General features: G+C 37.3%; 1 protein-coding gene across 3 annotated transcripts in view; it reads left to right on the top strand.

The window, feature by feature from the left end:
- TAFA5 (TAFA chemokine like family member 5) overlaps positions 1 to 24,267 on the top strand; it is a 1,111,160-nt gene that overhangs the window by 974,363 nt on the left and 112,530 nt on the right. For 2 of the 3 annotated variants that reach the window (XM_075599798.1, XM_075599799.1), the window contains exons 3-4: positions 20,962 to 21,089; positions 21,331 to 21,396. In XM_075599798.1, the coding sequence (XP_075455913.1) occupies positions 20,962 to 21,089; positions 21,331 to 21,378 (176 nt within the window). In that variant the 3' untranslated portion in view covers positions 21,379 to 21,396. The remainder of the gene's footprint in view (positions 1 to 20,961; positions 21,090 to 21,330; positions 21,397 to 24,267) is intronic. The other variant, XM_075599801.1, reaches the window with a different exon arrangement.

Raw genomic sequence — 24,267 nt, forward strand, 5'->3', positions numbered from 1 at the left:
TGCACGTCTTCCTATGGTGCCGACGTGCGTGTTTTGCGTGCAAAACGCATTCTCAAGGTTATTCATTGTTACAAAGAATAATCCCCTTTGTAGTAATTTTATTGAGCTAGTAATTCATTATTACAAATAACCCCCATTGCAGTGCTTTTACAAAATTGAGCAGATGAAGATTTGTAGGTTAGTGGGCACTTTTATATTGCAAAATAATATCCGAAAAAAGTTTTGCGTTTCACTAATGTTTTGTTTAAGGGACCAGTGCAAATATTTCATTGTTTATGTACCAGGTGAAATTTGCCTATTTCTGTTTATTAATATTTAGCAAAAATCGGCCAAGTTTACAAAATGTTTTACCCGGCATTAAAAGTCAATATGCAGGCCACATGATCCTAAATTGAGATCACATAACTCTTTCCATACTTAATTTTTACGAAAAGCAGGTGAAAAGTGGCGATATTTTCTAGCAACGTGGCATTTCGTGAATCACATTTGAAGATATTCTCACATCTCTAACAATTCCTTATGCTGCAGGACTAATATTGGGTTTATAGGCTAGGAATTAAATGTTATCTTTGTTTTAATGAATCTATTGATATTAAGCCTTTCCTTAGATTAAGTGATATTTTGGGGTATTGTTATTTATTTTATTGTTTTTTATTTATTGTATTGTATTTTATATTTATATTCTTCATTAGTTACTTTCTTTATGGTTTTTGGTAATTGGAGAGGATTTTAATATAATCTGTATAAATACAGATGTAGCCAGACTTACTGTCCTTGGTGCCGCGCTTTTCATTGTGCCGGTGCGGCTGCAGTGCAGCTATACGCCTTGCAGCCCAGAGGACAGTAAGCTGCCCAGAAGGATTAACCCGATGGAGTTTCCATGCTTCTGAATGGGACCCCACAGCATTAATAATTTTGACCCATCGGCAAGGAGAAAAACACTGAAACTCGCTCTATTCACATTTCTGATTAGCTGGTCCCCGACTCTGATGTCTGGGTCTGTGTCCAACTCGCTGAAGGTAAGAGATGTGTGTTGTAGTTTCCTGCCCTAAATAATGTAGATGCTCTTATATGGGGCTCTACATCATAAGGTAGAGGCTATATGACCATATTTAGGCATCTACATCATTAAGGGGCTGGACAGTGTCCCCCTGTCCAGCCTAGTCTGCTTAATGATGTAGATGAGCAAATCTGTCCATATAGCCTCCCCCTCATGATGTAGAGCCCCATATAAGAGCATCTACATCAGGCCTGCACAACTCCAGTCCTCGAGGGCCGCAAACAGGCCAGGTTTTCAGGATATCCCTAATTCAGCACAGCTGGCTCAATTAGTGGCTCAGTATGACTGAGTTACTAATTGAACCAGCTGTGCTGAAGTAGGGAAATCCTGAAAACCTGGCCTGTTTGCGGCCCTCGAGTACTGGAGTTGTGCAGGCCTGATCTACATCATCAAGGGGGAGGAAAATACAGCCCACAGCTCTTACCTTCAGCTCAGTGGACATGGATTCAGATGGCAGCTACAGACAGGGAGCAGACACGACTGTGCAACTCATCAGAAAGGTGAGTTTCAGTGTTTTTCTCCCTGCAGATAGGTGAAAATGGATTAATGATGTGGGTCCCATTCAGAAGCATAGAACCCAGCAGCGTTAATCCTTCTGGGATGCAAGACTTACTGTCCTTGTGGCCACAGACACTCCACGCACGGTCTGCGGCTCTCTACATTTTTATCTGTGGCTACAAGGACAGGGAGTCTGGCTATATCTGTAAGTATGTGTGTATTATCTTGTACAAATCTGTTCATAAAATATATATATTTTTTATTATGATGGCTTAAACATGTATATCACATACCGTACTTAACATTACACTAATATGTAATTTCAATATTTATTATTTTGTGAATATATATATATATATATATATATATATATATATATATATATATATATATATATATATATATATATATAAACAGCAGAGCATTTGCTTATATGGGTTCTATGTAAATGGATTTCAGGCAAAATGTGTCACATTGTGTGCTCTTTTGAATGTCATTTCCCAGAATCCCTTGCTGCAGTGGAAGCACTGTATGCTAGATGATAATGGTTGAAAGGCAGGGTTGCAGACCTATATTAAGACAAGTGAATGTGCTCACAAGTGATATTCTTTATTGGATATATATCACAAAATCTAAAAATTCTGTAGCACTCTCTGTTGGATATAAATCTGGTTATAATGAATCAGGCAAGCATAAGGGGCCAGTATAAGTAAAAAGGGAGCGACGTTTCGGACCTCTGGTCCTTTATCTAGTTCCTTCCTACAGTAGATAAGGAGCTACAAAATGACCGGGATATCCGAAACGTCACTCCCTTTTTTCTTGTAATGACCCCTTATGCTTGCCTGATGCATTATAACCAGATTTATATCCAACAGAGAGTGCTACAGAATTTTTTGGTTTTTGTGTTACCTATTTCCACTGCTGGATGGGGATCCCAGCTCCTACAGTATGTAAGCACCCTGACTTCAAAGATAAGTAACTTATTCTTTTTGATATACCTGTTTGAGTGCCCTGAACATCTTTTTGGTGTGTGAGAATATATATATATATATATATATATATATATACACATATATAGGAGAAAACACACAATATTTATATATATATATATATATATATTTAAATTATATATATATATACATATATATATTTAAATTATATATATCATTTAAATATATATATCATTTAAATATATAATTTAAATGAATAGATAAAACCATTCTATGTCTAAAAAAATGCTTTTATTTGTGCGCATACCAATAGGGACCACATAGTATCTACACACTTTTAGTAATTCAACACCCTCTTTCATTTCCACACCTACCCCACACCATTGGCATACACTCCCACTCCACATACACCTTTTGTAAAGTGCTGTATACACTGTGGGTGCTTTATAAATTTACATTTCCATACATACACACACATACACACACTCTTACATCACTAACATTCAGGGACTCTTTAACACCTCAAGCCATAAATCGAATACAGCATAGGGGGGAGGGATATGTTTCAGTCACAGATAACATTCCAAGATGCACTGTTGACAACAACCAAATTGTAACAATTGCTTATATAAGCTAAACAGAAAAAGTAAAGGGAGAATTTCCATACAGACAGTGGGATCACAAAGGTTCCAACTGAAAGTAAATACTGGCCGGTCAATATAGCAACTGAACAAGGCTCATAAATAGGGGTGAAAACACTTGGTTGAATAGAACACAGCTATGTTATAATAAACCAATATCTCAAGCTGGTTATGTGCATACATAGAGTCTTGGACCCGAGTATGATAATAAAATCCTAAGGATGTGAAGAATATAAATGAATCCAGGACATAACTAACTCAGGAGGCTGCTATAGGAAATATAATATCCAAAAATGTTAATAGTAAGCATAGTCCAAGAAAAATTCAGAGTAATATGTGGTACATGGTATATCCCCAATGGTAATAGCTGATAGACATTTGAAATGCAGAGCACTGAATGCAAACAGAGGATGATGTCCCACTAATGACTGTGGTGGCAGGGGACGTGTAATCTTCTTGATGTGTGAGGTAAATGCCCCATAAAATTATCAAATGGAGAGCATATACCAGAGTAGTGAGGGGGCAGGTACTAAGCTGTGTGCTGAAATATGTGTCACTGAGATCGTTAGGCGGCTAAGTAAATGGCAATATAATAAGTCCATATCACCAAAATGCATCCACCCCTTGATCCACACATCAACCTGCTCCGCTTGCTGACTGCTCACAGTAAGAGATGAAGATATCATTCAGGTAAGGCTTGATCCCTGCTAGAGACACTCCAATGGCTGTTTCGCCAATGAAGGCTTCTTCCGGGAGTGATTGCTCTTAGGCAGCGGTAGAATTTTGGAGTACGCGTGCTGGCTGACGTCATCAGCCATGTGTTCGGAGGGAGCCAATCAGGACATACCTGTAATGATCGCAGTTTATCAAACTCCAAAAACACAGACTGCCTCTGAAACTAGAGGGACACATGTTACACTTATACAAAAAGGCAAAAAATTAACCACCAGATAGAAAGCAAGTAAACAATAAAAAGGCCTATAATAAAAACCTATAAAAAAAAAGAGGATGCAAAAAGGGGAAAAAGGCAGATCCTTGATACGAGCCATAAAATAGATAAAACCCATGAAAAGAGGAAACCCAAAAATGGGGAATAAAGACATATATATTGTGATCTACTATCTATACAGATATATTAATAATTGGAGATCTAGAGAAGCCTTGCATATCTCATATAGTCAATAAGACCATGTGGCATGAGGGATCCTAATTGAATGATCCATCTACATTCTTAAGCAAATATCTCCACCTCTAATGCCCAATGACACTATATCAATAGGAAACGCTATCAGTTGTGTAGGATCTGAGTCGTGTTTGGCTAGAAAATGTCTAGCGGCTGTTGTTATCTTTTTTTTAGCTGTCAAGTCTCGCTGGGCATTTTTAATATTGCGAGTGTGTTCGAGCACGCAGAATCTCAGTTCACGCGTGGTCATACCCACATAAATTAAATGGCATGGGCAACTCAGGTAATACACAACTCCTTTCGACTTGTAGTTAAGGAAGAGCAATATATCATATTCCTTACTGCCTGTATTATTTGAACATTTTGTGTTTTGCTTCATAAATTGGCAGACAGAACGGGTTCCGCATTTGTAAAAGCCTTTTTTTATATTGGATCTCAAAAATGTTCTGCAAGGGGGTGGTGCATAATGGCTTCTTACCAATTTATCTCGAAGGTTGGAAGACCTTCTACTTGTGAGAGTAACTGAGTCAGCAAATACTATTTTCAAATCTGTGTCTGTTAACAAAATACCCCAACATTTATTGATGATCCCTCTCAGTTGTGACCATTGACTGCTAAATGTTCCAATGAACCAAATAACTGACTCATAAGATTTTTTTTTAACTTTGTGAATAAGAAGTGATGCTCTCTCTTCTCAGGCTGTTTTTAAAGCCGAGATTGATTTGATTGCTCCTGCAACCGCGATTGCGGAAATGTTGGTTTAAGTCACTCACTCTCTCATAGAATGTTTTGAGAGTTGAGCAATTACGCCTAAGGCATACAAATTCACCACCTGGTATATCATTTATCTGGTGGTTCGGGTGGGAACTGGATGTAGGCAGTAAAGTATTAGTAGCTGTTTTCTTCCGATGGATGTCAGTTGTAATTCACCCATTGGAATCAATGTTGATTTGAAGATCTAAAAATTCAACAGAGAATTTACTCCAATGGAAAGTAAGTTTGATGTTATTCCTGTTATGTTTGAGGACATCGACGAACATTTCCAAGTCTGTGGCAGATCCTTGCCAGAGAATGAAGATGTCGTCGATGTATCTCAACCACAACAGAACATGTCTTGTAATGTTCTGATTTTCATAAATAAATACCACCTCTCTCTCCCACCACTGCAGGAAACGGTTAGCATAGGAGGGTGCACATGTAGTGCTCATCACTATTCCCCTGACCTGCAGAAAAAAAGAATACTTAAAAACAAAATGATTGTGCGTAAGAATAAACAACAAAAATTGCATGAGTGGTCAATCAAATTATTACTAAGATTTTTCATAGACAGGAAGTATTTGGCCATGTGTAACCCGTTTTGATGTTCAATATTACATGTGATTAGACTTTCCATGTCACACATTGGCAAAATTGGCTCCCTGTATACTGTAATCTGATCTAATCTGAGTAGGACATCCATAGTGTCCTGGGTGTATGATGGAAGGGTTTCAACAGAAGAACGTAAAAAACAGAGAAGGAAATGTCAGATGGGCTCTGACAGCCCCTCTATGCCAGAGATACTGCAATAGGTCGTCCTGGGGGGTGGGAAAGATTTTTGTGTATTTTTTGGTAGTATATATAGAGTAGAAACCACAGGATACCTCGATATGAAACCTTCAAAATTGCATTTTGTTATTGTTCCCAAAGAGTATGCCTCCGCAAGAATTTTGTCCAACTGAATTTTGAACTTTATAGTCGGATCCCCACTGAGTTCTTTATAAAATGAAACATCACACAGTTGTTTATAGGCCTCTTTTTCATAGAGTGTTTTGGCCATACTGTAGTACAATGTTGCACCCTTTATCAGAGGGATTTATTTCTACTGTTGGGAGTTTTTTTTAAGACTCTCTATTGCCATCCATTCTGATTTTCTAACATCTGTGTTTGTCACTTTGTCTAGTAGCTGTAATATTGCATACCCAACTAGTCCTGAAAACACTTCTATTTGGGAGGATGTTTGAATTGGAGGACAAAATATCGATTTTGGTTTAATATAGCTGGCTACTGCAAGCTCATTCTGTGGAGACTCATTATTTTATTCCGTTAATGAGAGCATATTCCCCAAGTTACGGTGATCGGTAGAGGTTCAATTGGTCATGTCAGATTGGATTCCAATATCTTCACTAGGTTTACTCTAATGTTTATACAAAAGGAGCTTCTTACAAAAGAGGTTCAGGTCTTTTATCCATTCGAATGTCACAGGTATTGGTTGTAGAGAAGGACAGATCGTTTTCTAAAACACTACATTGTATGTTCGTCAGTACAATATCTGACAAGTTGTCAACTTGTCATTTGTAGTGTTTAATGTGTTTTCTTCTGGCTCTTGTAGCCGAACAATTCGCAATCGCGAAGACTTCTTTGCTCCCCTCTTCGTGGGTCTCCTCGTCCCTGGTGTCCCTGTCCTTTGGATAAAAAAGGTGGGCTGACTGAGCAAAATCTGACCCTGATGGTTGTGAGTTCTCGTAGTCTGTTGAGTCGATGTCAGGTGTAGTCATCCCTGATGACATATTGGGAGAAACATTTCTAACTTTGTTATGATAACGCTTTTTTGTAAATTTATTCTGATGTCACTTATAAATGTTCCCATCCCTATAGTCAGCCAAATCTCTACTGAATTTCTTATTTTTCAAAGAGATAATATCGGCTTCATATTTGGAAAGTTTTGTTTCCATACTTTTGATGGTATCCGGATTGACACTACCTAGCTCTTTCTTTAATGTTTCAATTTGGGGAATGGTTTCTTGTAAGATGGCATCATCATGCAAAATCAAGATATTGATCAGCTCTACAGAACAAGTAGTGAGAGCAGATTCCCATTTCTCCATTTCAAATAGTACAGGCAGTAAGAAATATGATATATTGGCGCAGAGGGGGTGGATATATATATATATATATATATATATATATATATATATATATATATATATATATATATATATATATATATATATGAAAAGGGGGAAGAGAGAGCGCACGCCCATAGCGTAAAATAGTACAATTTAATGAGGGGGAGGGGAAAAGGGGGGATAAGAATTGCACTTACAAAGGTACAATAATAACAAGCATATTGTGATATATAATCACCACCATCCGGTCATCAACTGCAGTGTCTTGGTCTTTGCAGTCCCAGGATAATGTCCCGATCAGAGTCCAGGGTAAATGATCTCTTCTCTGCCTGTTTCGGAGTCCTCTAAAGCAGCTCCGAGTTTGGAAGCCTCTGCAGCAATCGCGCGGGTCAGTCAGTCCCAGCGTGCGGTGATGACGTCAATGTCCCTGCGTCTAACGTCATGACGCTCCCTGACGCGTTTCGTCACTCAACGGGTGACTTTCTCAAAGAGCTGTCGGACTTTCTCGGAGCTGCTTTAGAGGACTCCGAAACAGGCAGAGAAGAGATCATTTACCCTGGACTCTGATCGGGACATTATCCTGGGACTGCAAAGACCAAGACACTGCAGTTGATGACCGGATTTTGGTGATTATATATCACAATATGCTTGTTATTATTGTACCTTTGTAAGTGCAATTCTTATCCCCCCTTTTCCCCTCCCCCTCATTAAATTGTACTATTTTACGCTATGGGCGAGCGCTCTCTCTTCCCCCTTTTCTTCTAGATTCCCTGTGGATTTGGTTTGTCCACTTTGAGAGCAGCCGGAGACCCTCTACACCAGAACTTACCATCTATTGGACTATTCTGAGGACTGGTTTTTACACTCTTTTTCCTATTTTGGACACATATATTCGCAGTATAATTGTTTATTATTTATATGGTTTACAGGTTTAATTGCTATGTTTGGTTTATTGCATATATTTTTTACATTTTACTAATATTCACATTTTTATTTTTATGTTAGTTATCTCATATAATTAGCATTTACCCCTTATACATTGTTGAACTTATCCAGCTAGTTCCATTGTTTATTAACCAACCATCAGCAGAGGCGCAGCTTTGTTCTCCTTTTTTTTCTTGATATATATATATATATATATATATATATATATATATATATATATATAAAAAGAAAATAAAAAAGCGCCCAATCCTAGTGCATTACTGTGCAAAAATAATTTAATTTCCCAAAAAAGCTCATAAATCGAACTCACAAACATAGAAGATAAAAATGCAGTTTATGAGATTATACTCATGCTCCAAATAACAGCAAACATCCGCCCCTCTGCAGCTCCACCGGATCCGATCTAGCCCTCGTGAGTAACAGTCCAGCAGGGACTCACGACATCAGGCTCTCCACGAACTCCTTCCCCGGGAACACACCACCAGATGACTATAGTTCCCACCGGGTATGCCGGATGTGGCGGAACGGCGGCTGACGTCACACACTTAGTGTAGGGGTGATAAGCAGGTCACGGAACGATGCTAGGATATCCACAGCACACCTAGCCCTACGCATTTCATCAGACAAGCTGATTTCATCAGGGGATCTTTTTTCTTTGCATTGGACTGATATTTCCATGGACTTTGAAGGACTGTTTGTGTAGTTTTTATTCATCACATCAAAGAGGGTCCACAGCACACCTTTGTGTAATAATTTATTTTATTTTATTTTTCATTGATTTTTTACCAGTAAGAGTTTATTTATTGATATATTGTATTAGGTTTTTGACTAGGTTTTATTTTTCTCTATTTTTTGCTATCAAACAACACCCAAGCGCAGTCCCTAATTATATATATATATCTATAGATATATATATATTTTAAATAACACATATAATAAAGAGTGCATATACATATATACAAAAATGCAAAACAATTTTAAAATGATAAATTAAAATTATATGAACTTCCATACAGAACCTTCAAAACTTATTTAAAAAAATCTCTAAAGGTTACACATATGTTACTAATAAAATAATGGAAATATATGTTCAGATATATATAATATTTTATAAAATCCATTTCAATAAAAGTGATTGCACTTGTGTTAAACCTGCATATAAGGAGGATGGAATCAGAATGTCAAACAGTTACTATAAAAACTTTTTTGCAACCATATTCAGATATACATTTGTCAACCATTATCTTAAAAATTGAGTTAATTCTATCAATTCATTGAAGCCACCGGGATGTTTACACCCGAATGTATAAATCCAAAATTGTTCACGCTTCAATAAATATAGTTCCCTATTCCCTTGTCTCACTGAATATGAAATTGATTCAATTCCTCTAACGTTAAAGTGCTTGCGTCACAATGATGAAAATCTTTAAAGTGACTGAGGAAGGGTGTAAGTGGCTGACCTTTTTCCATTATTTTTAAAGTATTCTTGATGTTTCTTAGATGCTCACGTATATGAAATACCCTTTTTGTCTTACCAATGTATTGCATGTCACATCCGCATTGCAATACATATATAACATATGTGGAAAGACAATTAATAAAATTCTTCACTGGATATTTCTTCTGAGCAACTGTAGAAATTACTTCTTTTTCCGCCCTCATATGCTTTCATGCTTTGCACCTGCCACATTTATATGTACCTTTTATACCCAAAGTGGACCGAATAGTGTTAGGTCCCTTTTGATGACTTTTTATTAAGCTGGGTGCTGAAAGACCCTTTCAATTTTGTGCTTCCCGAAAAACAATGTCGGGTTTGGGTTTAATAAGAGAACCTAAGATGGGATCAAGATTGAGTATCTTCCAATGTTTACACAGAGCTCTCCTTATCGCCCTATGTGCTTTGTTATATTGTGTAATAAACATTGGTACATCCTTTGATGTACAGTATAGACAGCATGAGCGTGGATTCACGAATTGTGAACCTGATGAAGTACATTACATTGGAACAGTACAAAATGGGTCAGGGACTGTGCTAATGTCAATAAACACTCGTTTGGCTGAGTCCTTCATGCAAGTTTTCAACGCAGCAGTGTAGCCTGCACAGAATTTACTGCATTGGTGCACTTGTTGTAGCTTCTGTTATTGGCATGCATTCATTTTTTGTATATGTGCTATCCTTTTTTAGTTTCAAAATACAAATATGTACACATCATAAATAAATATAAGCAAGTGTGTATTTGGAATTAATTTATGTCAATTTATAGAATTTGCATTGCATTCAAATTATATTTAAAAAAATACATATTTGTCATTATAATTGTAAAATGAAGATTGCAATGTTAATGTAAAGGAAACCTATATGAGAAAAAGGTCATATCTACATATTATGTTTGCTGGGTTTAATTTAGTCTTTGTCTTTAGATAGTGGATTTTAATGAAAATGTTTTATTTCTTTATTTGAGGGGGGGATCTATTATCGGAGGTGTCCCTCTTCCTTTTGTTTCTCAAGGAATTTAGTCTGGTCCTTTTTTGGGAAGGATGCTATGATTAGGTCCCATTTATTTAGGAATTTATTCCCTGGATTATTTCCTCTCTGGTCTTTATTAATTTTATCTATGGTAATGAGCTTGATTAGTAGGGATTTAATTAATTCCATACTTGGGGATTCTGGATCCAGCCATTTCATCATGATAGCCTTCCTAGCAGTTAGGAGGATCAGCTCTGTTGGAAGGAGTGCTTTATTATTCCTATTTATCCTAATTTGCCATGGTTCCGTGTTGGCGAATAGCATGGGTATCGGGTGTTTTCCCCAGTCCACCTTTGTCACTGTTTTGATAATTTTTTATATCTGATCCCAAAACACAGAGATCTTCTCACAATCCCAGAAGCAGTGTTTGAGGTTAGCCCTCTCTTGTCTACATTTGGGACATTTTGTGGTGTCTACTTCAACATTTTTCCCCTGTCTCATGAAAGGAATGTATGCTCTATGCATTATTTTGAATTGCATCTCTCTTCAGCCTTCAGCCGTCATTCACCCACCCACCGTCATTCAACCACCCACCCACTGTCATTCACCCACCCACCCACCCACTGTCATTCACCCACCCACCCACTGTCATTCACCCACCCACTGTCATTCACCCACCCACTGTCATTCACCCACTCACCCACTCACCCACTGTCATTCTACTGTCATTCACCCACTCACCCACCCAGGCAGGCAGACACATGTCTTTTGTTGAAAATATAAAAATAAACAGGTTGCATTGTAATGTTTTATTCTGTATCACAATAAGAAAACAGTTAAGTAAAAGTTGCGCTCTAAAAGATATTTTTTCGTGGTAGGTGCGCTATGGGTTCGGGGGGGGGGGGGGGCGCTATGGGTTCAGGGGGGGCCTGCTCCTTTCATTTGTCCTGGGCCCCATGATTTCTGTTGGCGGCTTTGCCTGGATCACTCGCAGTCCTGGGCTGTTTTTGGCATTTATGGCGCCGTACAGTACGTTTACGGCGCTATAAACGCCAAAAACAGACTCTGGGTGGACCGGGACGGAGGTGGGTGGACCGGGACGGAGGTGGGTGGGTGCCCCTGGCGCCGCGGCAGGCAGCTAGTGGTAGGCTAGCCTATGCTGCTACGCAGGAGGAAGCGCAGCGCACTGTCATTGGTAGCACTCGGGAGTGATGCGGCTCTCATTGGTAACACTACCTACCAATGAAAGCCGTCTCACTCCCAAGTCGGGACCAATCTGTGCCGCAGTCGGGACCGCCATTGCGCTGTGGTTATAAATTATGCCCCCCCCCTGAAAAAATTTCTGCGGACGCCCATGCTTCAGAGACAATTATTTTACGAATTCTAGTATATCCCACACCAAATCTTCCATTGTCTGCACTTCCTTAAAATCTTGTTGCCATGTTTTTACATTTTTGCTGTTATTTTTCTCCATTTCCTTGTCTCTGGTTAATTTATACATTTCAGCTAAGGAGCGTTTGGAGGTCCTATCTTGCATAAAGTAGCTGTCAAAGGCGTTGTGTTTCAAAATATGTCTTTTATAGTCGTGGAGGCTTCTGCCATAGTTTAACAGTTGAATGTACAGTATGGGTATATTTGGTTCTCAGGGAGATCATACTTATTAGCCACTTCCTGATAACACATAAAGTCCTGTTTCTCTTCACTAATAATATGGCCCAGGCATTTGATCCCTTTTTTTATCCCATATATAGAAGTTTTTGTTGTCTTTCCCTAGGGGGAATCTATGGTTTCCTAGGATAGGTAGAAATCTAGAGGACGAGTAAGATAGGTTGAACTTTTTCCTTATTGCTCTCCACGTCATAACTGTGTCTACAATTTTATTTTTTAAGTCTTATAATTCTTGCCTATTTGGGATTTATGTACATGTGAGAACTGACAGCACTGATGATTTTATTAAAATCTATATTATGGATTAGATTGAAAAAATACATTTAGCAAATGTATATCTTTATTGATATAGCACCCACAGCTGTAGTCGGCCCTTTACAAAAGAGACAATACAGTACAGGGAATTATAATGCAATACAAGCAACAAGCAAAATCAGAAAATAGGAAAGGAAATCCCTGCCCCAAACAGCTTACATTTTAAGTATTGAAATATTAAAGGAATAATGACTGATACCAACTGCCTGCTATACTAAATTCCTATAAATATCCAACTGCCATAAGTAACTTGTATACATGCCTTTGTGTATCTTTAATGTAGCAAGTTATTACTCAGAGTACCTGGCAGCAGTGGGAACACTGTATGCTGTGTGATTAGGGGGTAAATCAGGTTTGGGTGACCTGTCTGAGACATGAATATGCTCATAAGTTTTCTGTATAATTTATTTTATGTATGATGAATATTATTTTTTAAATATAGTAAAATAAAGCAAAACAGCTACATTCATGATGATTGTTTGCAAGTATTAGATTATTTCCATCATCCTAGTAAATTCAAATGCTGTATTGACAATATGGATATACAGAACTTGAGATATGGTATCACTATTAAAAAAAAAAAAAGGTATAAAAGTTTGATCCTTGAACTTATTCATGTTCCCTGCTGTGCATTTTTAAAAGTGAAGAATAAATGGTACATGAATTCCCAGCAGGTTGAAGCACTTTAGATCATGTTTTCTATGAATGGATATAAAGGCTCCCTGCTAGTCAGCACAGTAGAGAATAAGTATTGATAAAACCTCCCTGGGATCACACACTCATACAACTACTAAATGTGTATGTTTTCTAAATTAACCTTCAAAATCATTGCTGGAAATCTGATGCTGTGGGTATGTTGTTACAGAGATTATAAAGTGTGTGTGTCTTTTGTGTTTTTCTCACTTCTGATGCAGTTTACAGTATTGCAACTATTGTATACATTCAGTACAGCAATGATGCAGTATGTTTCTACTCATTGGTAGTATGATGTGTTATCTTACAGTCTGATAGTTATTAGATTGCATTTATGTTTGTGCGTTAAGGGTGACCTCTGCAGTCACAGGCAGTGGACTGGAGCGCTCTTAGTGATGAGGTCTTCTGTCAAAAGAGGAGATACATTTTGTATCAATAGAGCCACCAGTGATATGTCACATTTGATTTATATAGCACTTGGCATTGTGTGTGAATGTAATATATCAAGATTATTAGATTATATATAATTTAAAAGGCTGAAAAGACATTTTGAAAATTTACAATAAGTACAGTTATGAACCGCACCATTGCCTGTGATGACATAGTAGGTGAAATGTGGAATGGCAGTGCAGTAGTAGACAATTGTTTCCATTGTTAAGTGTAGGCAAAATAGGACATTATGACAGGAATTTTTCAAAGCATCCGGGAATGAGGTGTGTATCACTTTCAACCCTGTATGCATTATATCTTATTAATGGTAACCTACCTGGAAGTAGGTGATCATACTTTAACCCCAGTATCAGTGTTTTATATTCTGGGGTGAGCATCTCTAGTTCAGCCTCCGGCACACAAAATTAGATTGTACACTGTCTGACTAAGGGACTGAACATTTATATGTACCGTGCTGCAAAGAAGCCCTAAATAACAAAAGTTATTATTTATCTTAATTTACCTATGGATAATATGTAGAAAATGTATTTAGATTTGTTTTTCATTATCATTTCTTTTTGCTACTGACCTCAGCACCTTTCTTCAGTTACTCATCACTAACTATCTCTCCCCTAACTCATGTTTGTTCCTTAACTACTGTGGTTAAAACACATATGTCAAAACAGAACTTGTTCTCTTCTCACCCTCCAATACCATCCCTATGCACAAATGTATCATTAACATTTCATTTTTTTCCCCTCAAATTATTTTCAAGCAAGAAAATACTAACCTAATCCCTCATAATGTGCGTGCTCGTAACCTGCACTTCCAACTATTTCATCTCCAATCCTTATAAAATCTCACACAATACTCACTCCCCCCATAAAAATCATACACTTACTGCTCATATATCATAGAATCAAATTCAAGATCTTAGTCCTCATGCACACAGCTCTTCACAACACTATTCATCATGCCCGGTGTATACTTCGCATTATGTTCTCCAACTCTGTACTCTAGCCAAGTTGATCTGTGGAACTCTCCCCAGCAACGTCAGACTCCCCTCCACACTTCACATGTTTAAAGTTGCCCTGAATGCATCTCCTTAAGGGAATGCCTATCACATTCTAGTAGCCTCACTATACTTCCTCATTAAGTCACTGACAACTATTACCAGATGCCTATAAAAAAGTATTGCTGTTGCCAGTTGAACTTCAAGAAGTCACAGATTCTAAACCATGCCATCCTCATTTTTTCATTATACCTTTTGCTTCCACTCTCCCCTTCCTTTTACGTTGTAAGCTCCTTAGATATGGGTCCTTCTTTCCTATTGTGCAAGCAAACAGATGTACCAAGACTCACTGTCCTCAGCGCTGCGGCAAAAAAAGCAAACGGCCCCGGGGCTGGAGACAGTGTCTGCTGCAATCATGCTGCGGGGGGGGTTCATGCTTCCAGATGAGCCACTCATCAGTGTTAATCCATCCGGGCCGCAATCTTCGTGCTCACCGCCAGACCTCGAGTGGCTGCAGCAATACATTTGTAAGCTAATGTTTTAATGTTTGCTGTAAATTTTATTGTTACAGTATGATGATTGTTCTTGTTGGCACTTCATGTAATTTTGAGATAATAGTTATGGATTAGCCTAGTAGTTTATGATATATTTGAGTCCATTTTATATGGTCTTAGTGAGATGTTTAAGAAAATTAGCCACATTTTGTGAACACTGCTTTCTTTTTTTGTACAGAAATAAACATTCAAGACTAACAGATGTGTCCTACTTTATGTATCATATCTCTACTATCATATGAAAATAATTAAATACATATTTCTTTATTTAATTATGTTCAATGCTTTTACCCTATTTTTTCTCATAACTTTATTAAATTCTATTCCAGCTTAAAAATACCCCTAATAAATTAAATGTGCCAGTTAATTACTCAGAAAATAACTTATTTCTTTCAGTTGATATGCAGTCTACACTAAGTTCTCTACAAGCTATTCCATACAAGCCACTTATATGGACTGAAAAGCAGGAGAGAGAAATAAACAGTTATTTAGCTATGTTATTTCCCTTATTGTACATAAACCACAGAGTCGCCATGTAAGATCAGTGCTTAAATGTGAAACCCATGCTGGTTCCTGGTCTCCTCCTTTGCGACCACCACCACAGGGAGTAACATAGGCCGCATCCACGCTGATTGCGCACACACAACAGAGCGCCATGTTGTCACGCATGCTTGTACATGCCGAGATCCGTGGCCTGCACTGTTGCGTGATGGGGGTTGTGGCTAGGGCATGCCGGGGGGCATGCCCGTGACATCACATGAGTGGTTCGCCCTCATTGGATGATCCACGCATGTTACCGTGGTATTGCACGACAAAGACAAAAAAGTTTGTCTTCGCATGCATCGCTCCTACCCACACTCACATGCATGCGTGCAGTATGGACGCTCCAATGCATTGACATTGTTTTGATCGTGGACGCGGTTATTCTTTTTCTTGCTACTTCTATGATGGGTAATAATTTCCTTTAAAGGCTGCAATAGTACACTATCACTACATACAAGCAGGAAGAGAGAGAAAAAATGTAATTGCAGTGGGGGAATCTGGAGGAAGCCCCAAACTGGCCCTCTTCATTAGTGTGATATATGTATATATGTTCTGACCAATCAAGAATAATGAACGTCATTTAATGTAAAAGCAATGTTTAAAATAAAACTTTTACATGGTCTATCTGGTAGAGTGTAATGTAATGTAATTGAAGTCGCCCAGGGTGCTCTTTTTCCTTTTACAGTTTGCCTATTCTATTACAGTTTTTTCGTGACTGACAAAAATCGGTGAACTGAATATATCTTTATTTGTATCATATATAGAGATTAGTATAAAAAAATACTAATATTAGTAAACTATATATACTATATATAACCTATACGTATATATTCAATTCCAGCAATCAAATATTATTACTTGAATTGAATATATATGTATAGTTTACTAATATTAGTATTTGTTTATTACTGCATTATTCTGCATTGTGCTCTCTATGAATGAGCGGGTTTAGCACTTTTGTATTTACCATACAGCTCTCTCATTTTAAAATGGATAATGCACTGCAGGTTATGATGCCGATTAGTTGGTCAACACAGGCATTTTTCACTATGATCTCACTATGAACTGAATTTGAGTTCTTAATAACCCACTTTAAAACTGCAGCTATGAAGAACTCGCATACTGGTCCAATAAAGATTGTCACAACCTGAGATGCATCTCATCTAAAATGAACATGGATTAACACAGCTACTAGTGCTCTGCACTGCAATTTTGACGTTCAGAACCATGTAACAAACTATACTGATGAGGCCCAAAAGCAAAACGCCCTTTGAAATGTATTTTCTGGCAAGCACTATAAGCCGGGCAATGCAACGGGATATGGTCATTAGGAGGTCCTTACAAAAAATTCAGCAGCCTAACACAATATGCTCATTGGCATGCTCATAGCAAGACTCCTTTTTTGTAGACGGTGTTCAGCACTGTGGGTTATTGAGGCAGCTTGAGCAAACTGTAAAAGTCTGTATTCTGTATACATCAATATATGGAAACCATTTTCTTTAGTGTATTGCAGCGTGTTGTTACTTTGTAATGTAAAATTCATGTGAAGATGTGTTTGTTGCAACATGCACACTATAAAAATGTATTAAACTCAGCCAGCGGCTCTTGAAATATCACTATTTTACATTTCTTTGTGGAATACAACAAGCAAGTGTTCGCAAAAGGTGTCCAGGCTCATGATGTTTCCTTGTTGCATAATAAAGTAAATTAATGCTTGGGGCTCAAGGACTATAACTGCCAAATTACTGCTGTGAATTCTCTTCATGACTGCTACTGCTTATAAAAGTACACTGATCCATTTGTGTTCTTTTATCATTCTTTTTCGATGTAGTGTAGTATAGTAAAAGACTATCAAATTGGAAAGAATTATATTTTTAATTTCATTCTATTAAAAAAAAGTCAGCTATCATCTTGCTTATCTCACTTCAAAATTTGAGCTCTCACTGATTCCAGAGTAATAACTACCCATCACTTCTTAATTTCTTGCAAGTAGAGGATTGTTGTCTGTATTTTAATCATTTACATCTTGCTAGATGGATAAGGCTGTTTATATTGAGGGGTGGTGGACAAGGCTGATCTCACTTTTTGCTGTCAAAACAATATGCTGCATCCCACTTGGGAGATTTACCATGGATACGGCATTTGGTGACTGTATGAATGAATGATCAGCAAATGCAGTGTTCAAAGCAATCCAAACACACAGATTCTGACAACACCAGTTTAAGTAGAAAGCAAGATGGTAAAAGGACTCAAGTGAATTCGGGGCCATATGGAGAAGTGTTCGGCTTTAAAAAAAAAAACATAACATTAACCCCTTAATATCTGGTAAAGTCTGCAACATATTGTTATGGGTTAATTATAGTAAACTCAGGGCAAAAAAAAAAGCGTTTAATATTGGTAAGCTAAAACATTTTTGTAGTTTTGATTAATCATATAAAAATAATTAAAATACTTAATTTTCTTGAATCAACAATAAATTATTTGACTGTTTCCATAATTAATACAGGAGTACCACCATATGTCTATTTTATTATAAGGTACTTAAAGGGAGCACTCAAACTGCAGCACTTGGACCCCTGGTAATTAAAAGGAAATATAAAAACTGGCGTGCATAAAGTTATCCTCTAGAGCATCCTCCTCTAAGTATGCAGTCATGATTAATTTGCTTACACTTGGCAATAGTGAGAATAAACCTTTCATTTGTTAGTATGGCCAAATGAAAATCTGCAGATCCATATTCCTGCATAGTTGTCTGTCACCCAGTCACTATCTTATCACAAAGTAGTCAGTCAGAGAAATCTTTCAGACAGCAGCAGGCACTTTTATTCCCTTTTTGGGACTAGTATTAAGATTTTTAATCTAGCCCAGTTAAAATATTAAAAGAGAAACCCCTACAAAGGGATGGTCTCCATTGATGGTCATTATACTGATTGTAATGCATTATATTGTCCAATAGGAGAGCTTACTAAACAATCATAATGTAATGGACAGTGCACACAGGAACAGCCATTATTTGGAACTTGTATTTCTTAGATGCTCACTTTCCACTTTCTGATCATGATCTTGTCTTATTTGTGGTCTCTCATTTCCTTCACACTATTCCTACTATTTCCCTGCTACACTTGTATCTTACAGTACCTTCCTTGACATCTCTGCCTTGGAATCTAGCATAAACTCTACCCTGACATTCTTGCCAATTCATATTCCTCTTCACTTAAACAGCATTCCTCTTATAATAAAAATAATTATTATTATATTTTTTCTTATGTAGTGCTAACTGTGTATGCAATGCTTTACATACAATCTTGCAGGCAAAATTAGTTCCTGCCCCATAGAGTTTACAATCTATTTTTGTTTTGGTGCCTGAGACACAGGAAGATAAAATAACTTTCCCATAGTCACAAGGAACTGACGCAGTGATTTGAACCAGGCCAGTTTACCAATGCTTGAAAGTCAGTGTAATTGTTTTCAGTCAGTCCCTTTTTATTTATGCATTTATACAATGTTTTACCAGGAAATGATAGATTAGGGTCTATTGTCATTTTCAACTATGTCCTGGGCACAGAGTTATGATGACAATAAATGGTTACATTACTCACGGAGCCATTCCTTCAGCCTCTTTTTGCTGGAGCACTCACCGCTGTAATCCACAGTTTTGGCTTAACACCTCTACACAAGTCCTACGCTCCTGTACTCCCTCTTTGGTGGAAATCTTCCTCTCCCTAGTTTATTTTCTTCACAACAAAAGTATCCTTTCTTGCTTCAATTCTGCTCTCTTCAAGGCTAAACAACAATGTTTCTACACTAATTGATTCTCACATTCTCACAAATCTAACATACATTTTCGTTTCTCTATCTTTGACTCCCTTCAGCATTCTCCCCCTACCTGTTTCTCTCTTTCAATTATACCAATTTTTTTGGGTGAAAGTAGATCTAATATGTCTTCTTCCATCATTTAATCCTTTCTTTTTCAACACCCCTCCCTCTGCACTGGAATCCTTCTTACAGAATTGGAATTGTATCAGCTATTATTTCTTTTTCTTTCCACTGAGGGTAATCTTTACTCCAATCCCTTTTACCTAGCTCTCTTACTCCCACTATGCTCCCTATACTTACACACATTTGCAATTCCTCTCTCTCCTTAGGCACCTTTCCCTCTGCTTTAAAACATGTGATAATAACCCCTATCCTCAAATACAACACCCTTGATCATACTTCCTGCGGTTTACATTCAAGCTTCTTGATTGTTTCATCTATTCACACAAACACAATTTCCTCAATAATAATTCTATTTTAGACACATTTCAATCTGACTTCCAAACCACTCATCAAAATGAAACCGTTCTCCCCAAAGTAGACAATGGTTTCCACACTGCCAAATCTTAAGGGCGCTACTCTGTTCTACATTTTCTTGACCACTCTTAATACCTTCGACACACCCTTAACTCCTACATATCCTTCACGCTCTTCGTATACAGTACATAACAATTTCCTCTTCTACTATAGCTTTCCTTTTATCTTTGTAACCATCCTTTCGTGTCTCTAGTGCTAGCTGCTCTTCTTCCCCTGTCGACCTGTCTGTTGGGTGCCTCCAGACTCTGTCCTGGGAACACTCCTTTTCCCTCTACATACAGTACACTCTTATTTGGAAATCTAATTACCTTCTTTGTTTTTAAATATCAGCTCTGTGCAGATGACACAACTTTCAACCCCTCAGCTTACACATGCCATCCATTTCCAAGTCACTGATTGTGTCTCTGATATACACACCATGTATGTATGTAAATATAATTATATACTCATTATGTTTTGTATTTAATATTATTTTAAATACTGTATAAATGTGAATAATGTCCATTTTATTTTTCTATTTCTCAGTGTTGAAATTAAGTGTGCATATGTTAAATACAACAATAGATTATGTCACTTTTGCACATAAATCATATTTCATTTGTGTGACTAATCCATTTGTTTACATTGATGTAGTGCATGTTAACCAAGGTATACTGCCAATGTAATGCCTGTGTGTTTATATTCTCACTTCCTGAATGTACAGACAACTAACAATATCTCAGCAATGGCAAATATTTAATATTGTTCTCTTTTTCTTTTCCACAGCGCGAATCATAAAAACAAAACAGTGGTGTGAAATGCTTCCATGTTTAGAAGGAGAAGGCTGTGATTTGTTAATCAATAAATCAGGTTGGACCTGTACGCAGCCAGGTGGGCGGATAAAGACAACTACGGTAAGCTTGTCACACCTTCTTTGTATATTCCACCATGATATAACATAATATAGCATAATAGCTCATTGTACTAATCCAGCTGACAGTGATAATTACATCTATATTTCATGCTAGGTCTGAACATAAAATGTGTGCAATACATACAAACCATATAATACATGCTTCTTAGCCAAAACGTATACATCAAGCTTTATGTGTATAAATTGGAAGCTGCAACAGATGACAATGTGGCTTCCTACAGAACCCGTGCAATTTGAACCTCCGCCTGGTTTGCCCTGAAAGGAACTGAAACGCTGTACCTTCACTAGTAAGTATCTATGGAACGGTTTATTTTTGTGACAGTATGGGAACCCGGGACCGTTCAGTTACCACCCTGTATAAAACAAAATGGGGGATCAAAACAAGAAAGAAATGTAGCTGGGATTGTTTCTTTAACTTTTATAGCAATCAAGTTGCCTATTGATGTTTGACTAACTTAATCTTCAGAAACAGAATGTCTAGGCTCCATTTATATTTCTCTACAAACAGATATCAGATGATTAAATTATATTAGCCAATTAACGGGTACAACAAAAGGGCAATTATCGCAGAATAAACCCATCAAGGATAAATAATTTCTCTAATTTTTAGGTTGTATAATAGTTTCTTAAATGCTTTATTTAAAACCGTATTAATTTGGATAGCTGAAAGAATATATATTATTATTGAACTAGTTGACTATTTCATATTGGAATTAGGCAATAAACAGAATAGCAGATCTACTGCTATATAATGCCGAAGTGGCCGATCCAGATGTTTCAGCTGAAATCTCCCATTGAAGCCACTGAAAATTTTGGATGAAATGGCCCAATCATATAGAATCAGCCCCATAGGCAGTGGGCCTCCTAGTTCTCAGACCCCCACTCCCCCAATACATTTTAAAAAGACCCCACACCCCCAATGCATTTTAAAAAGACCCCCAATATATATATTTTAAAAAAAAACAGACTTATCTTGTGGACTTACCCCTCAGGCTGGCACTGCAAGTTGGGCCCGACCTCCAGGCCCAGCTGCCAGTCCTTTTGCAACGGGCTCTGGCTCTCCCTCACTGCAGGTCTCTATCCCTCTGTCCCACACTGAGCTGGCGTGCGCTGGGCCTCCCTCCATGCTGTCGCATGCCAGAAGCTGGGCCAAGCCTACTTCCAGCATGCTGACATCACAGTGGCCCATCAGTGTGGGACAGTGATAGAGGCCTGAAGGCATGTAAGAGAGAGCCGGGGCCCAGTCGCAAGAGGACCAGCAGCCGGACCTGGACAGAAGTCGGACCCAACTTGTGCCGCTGGGCCCCCCCAACCAGCAGGCCAGGACATCTGTACATTCTGCCCCCCCTGTCTGTGGCTCTGAATACTATACACCTCATACATCGACCTTGGCCCCTTGCAGCATACTTACCAGAACACCTTCCTACTATCTCTGTGCATTCCTCCTACTTACTAATTAAATTCTAAGCTCTTTTGGGCAGGATTCCTTTTCCTTAATGTCATTTTTATGTCTGAAAGCACTTCTTCCATTATGTGTTATTTGTATTATTTGTTATTTATATGATTATCATGTGTATTACTGCTGTGAAGCGCTATGTACATTAATGGTGCAATTAAAATAAAGATATATATAAATACATACAAATAGTAATATTTCAGCAGTGATCACCAACATTATTTATTGTCTTTTAGGAATTAGGAGTTACAGAAATTGACTGAGAATAAATTAGATCATTTTAAACATCTAGGTGCAAATAAATAATTTGGTTGTGCAATAAAAAATAAAATAAAACTAAAATGTTAATTCTGCCAACTCACCTCTAGTTTAGAAAATTAAACTCAAATAAAAGAAGGAAAAAATTGTAAAACATAATAAATGCATAACTTTTTTAGCTAACAACATGCATGCCTAATATCCAGGTTTCATTTAATTTAACTGGAAACGAAGCTCAGTATCAGTCCAGGAGTTAATACTACAGATGTGTGAACTTTTCCATCTATACAACATGTGGATATATACCCATGAACACACCTGATAAACCTGGGAAATAAGCCTACATAAATATGCAGATGAGTTAATTTAAATACTCAAATTACCTTATTTTTCAGGTGTGTTCAGTTATTTAGCCATGTGTTGTAGAGACGTGTTTTGGACCACATTTTTTTTACTAAAACACTCTATTTACATTTTTTGGCGAAACGTAGGCAAAGGACAACTTTGCAAATCTGTAACTAAAACATTGGAAACAAAATCTGTCCATCTGCACAACGGTGCCAAAGTATGACTTTATGATCAATCTTATCTTTTTTATATTACAATTAAAAGGCAATAAATGAACCTTAAAGAAATCTCATCTTTTTTACAGAATCAAATGAAATGAAACTGTGGAGAAGAAAAGATTAATTTTAGTAGCAAACTGTATATATTTTGCCACTGATCCATTGCTACCTAATTGTTATTTAATGAATTCCTTCTTTTAGATGATGTGATTTCATTGAATTGAGTTTAAAAGAACATTTATGCACCACTTCCTCAGTAGCTAACCTTCCTAAACCTCTGTGATTTTACTACTAAATTAGTTGAAGTGGGAAATTAAAGAGTATCAAGAAGCTAAAAGAGAGATCACAGTGGATAAAAGGTGTAATCACTCTGACACTGAACTCTGTGCTTAGCTTGTAAAATATACCAACGATCTACTTTCGACAAGGAATGTGACTTTCTTAATAGACTTTATTTACCGACAAAGCAACAAAGCACTCCTCTCTATTAGTGCAATAGGCTGTTTGAATTGGAAATGTAATTAGATTTACCCAGAGAATGGTATAATTTTCATATTGAGTTCAGTTTAAATTAATACTGGTTACCAATTTTAACACATAGATGATTAACACGATTGATAAAATGTAGATTACAAACACAGTTGTGTAGAATTTAAAAAAAAATTGTGCCATATGTGAGATATATTTGACATGTCCGCTGTTTTGGCAACGTTTTACTTGCTTATACTCTACAATTTTGGAAAAAAGCGTATATTTATACACCTTTTTCAGGAAAAAAGAAGTGCATTTTGCTTTTCATTGTCTTACTGTATATATTTCTCGCTCAATCCCCATGAAAAATGTCATAGTTGTAGGCCTGTTATGTGGATGAACACTAG

The sequence above is a fragment of the Ascaphus truei genome, chromosome 5 (assembly GCF_040206685.1).
Source record: "Ascaphus truei isolate aAscTru1 chromosome 5, aAscTru1.hap1, whole genome shotgun sequence".
Classification (NCBI taxonomy): Eukaryota; Metazoa; Chordata; class Amphibia; order Anura; family Ascaphidae; genus Ascaphus; species Ascaphus truei.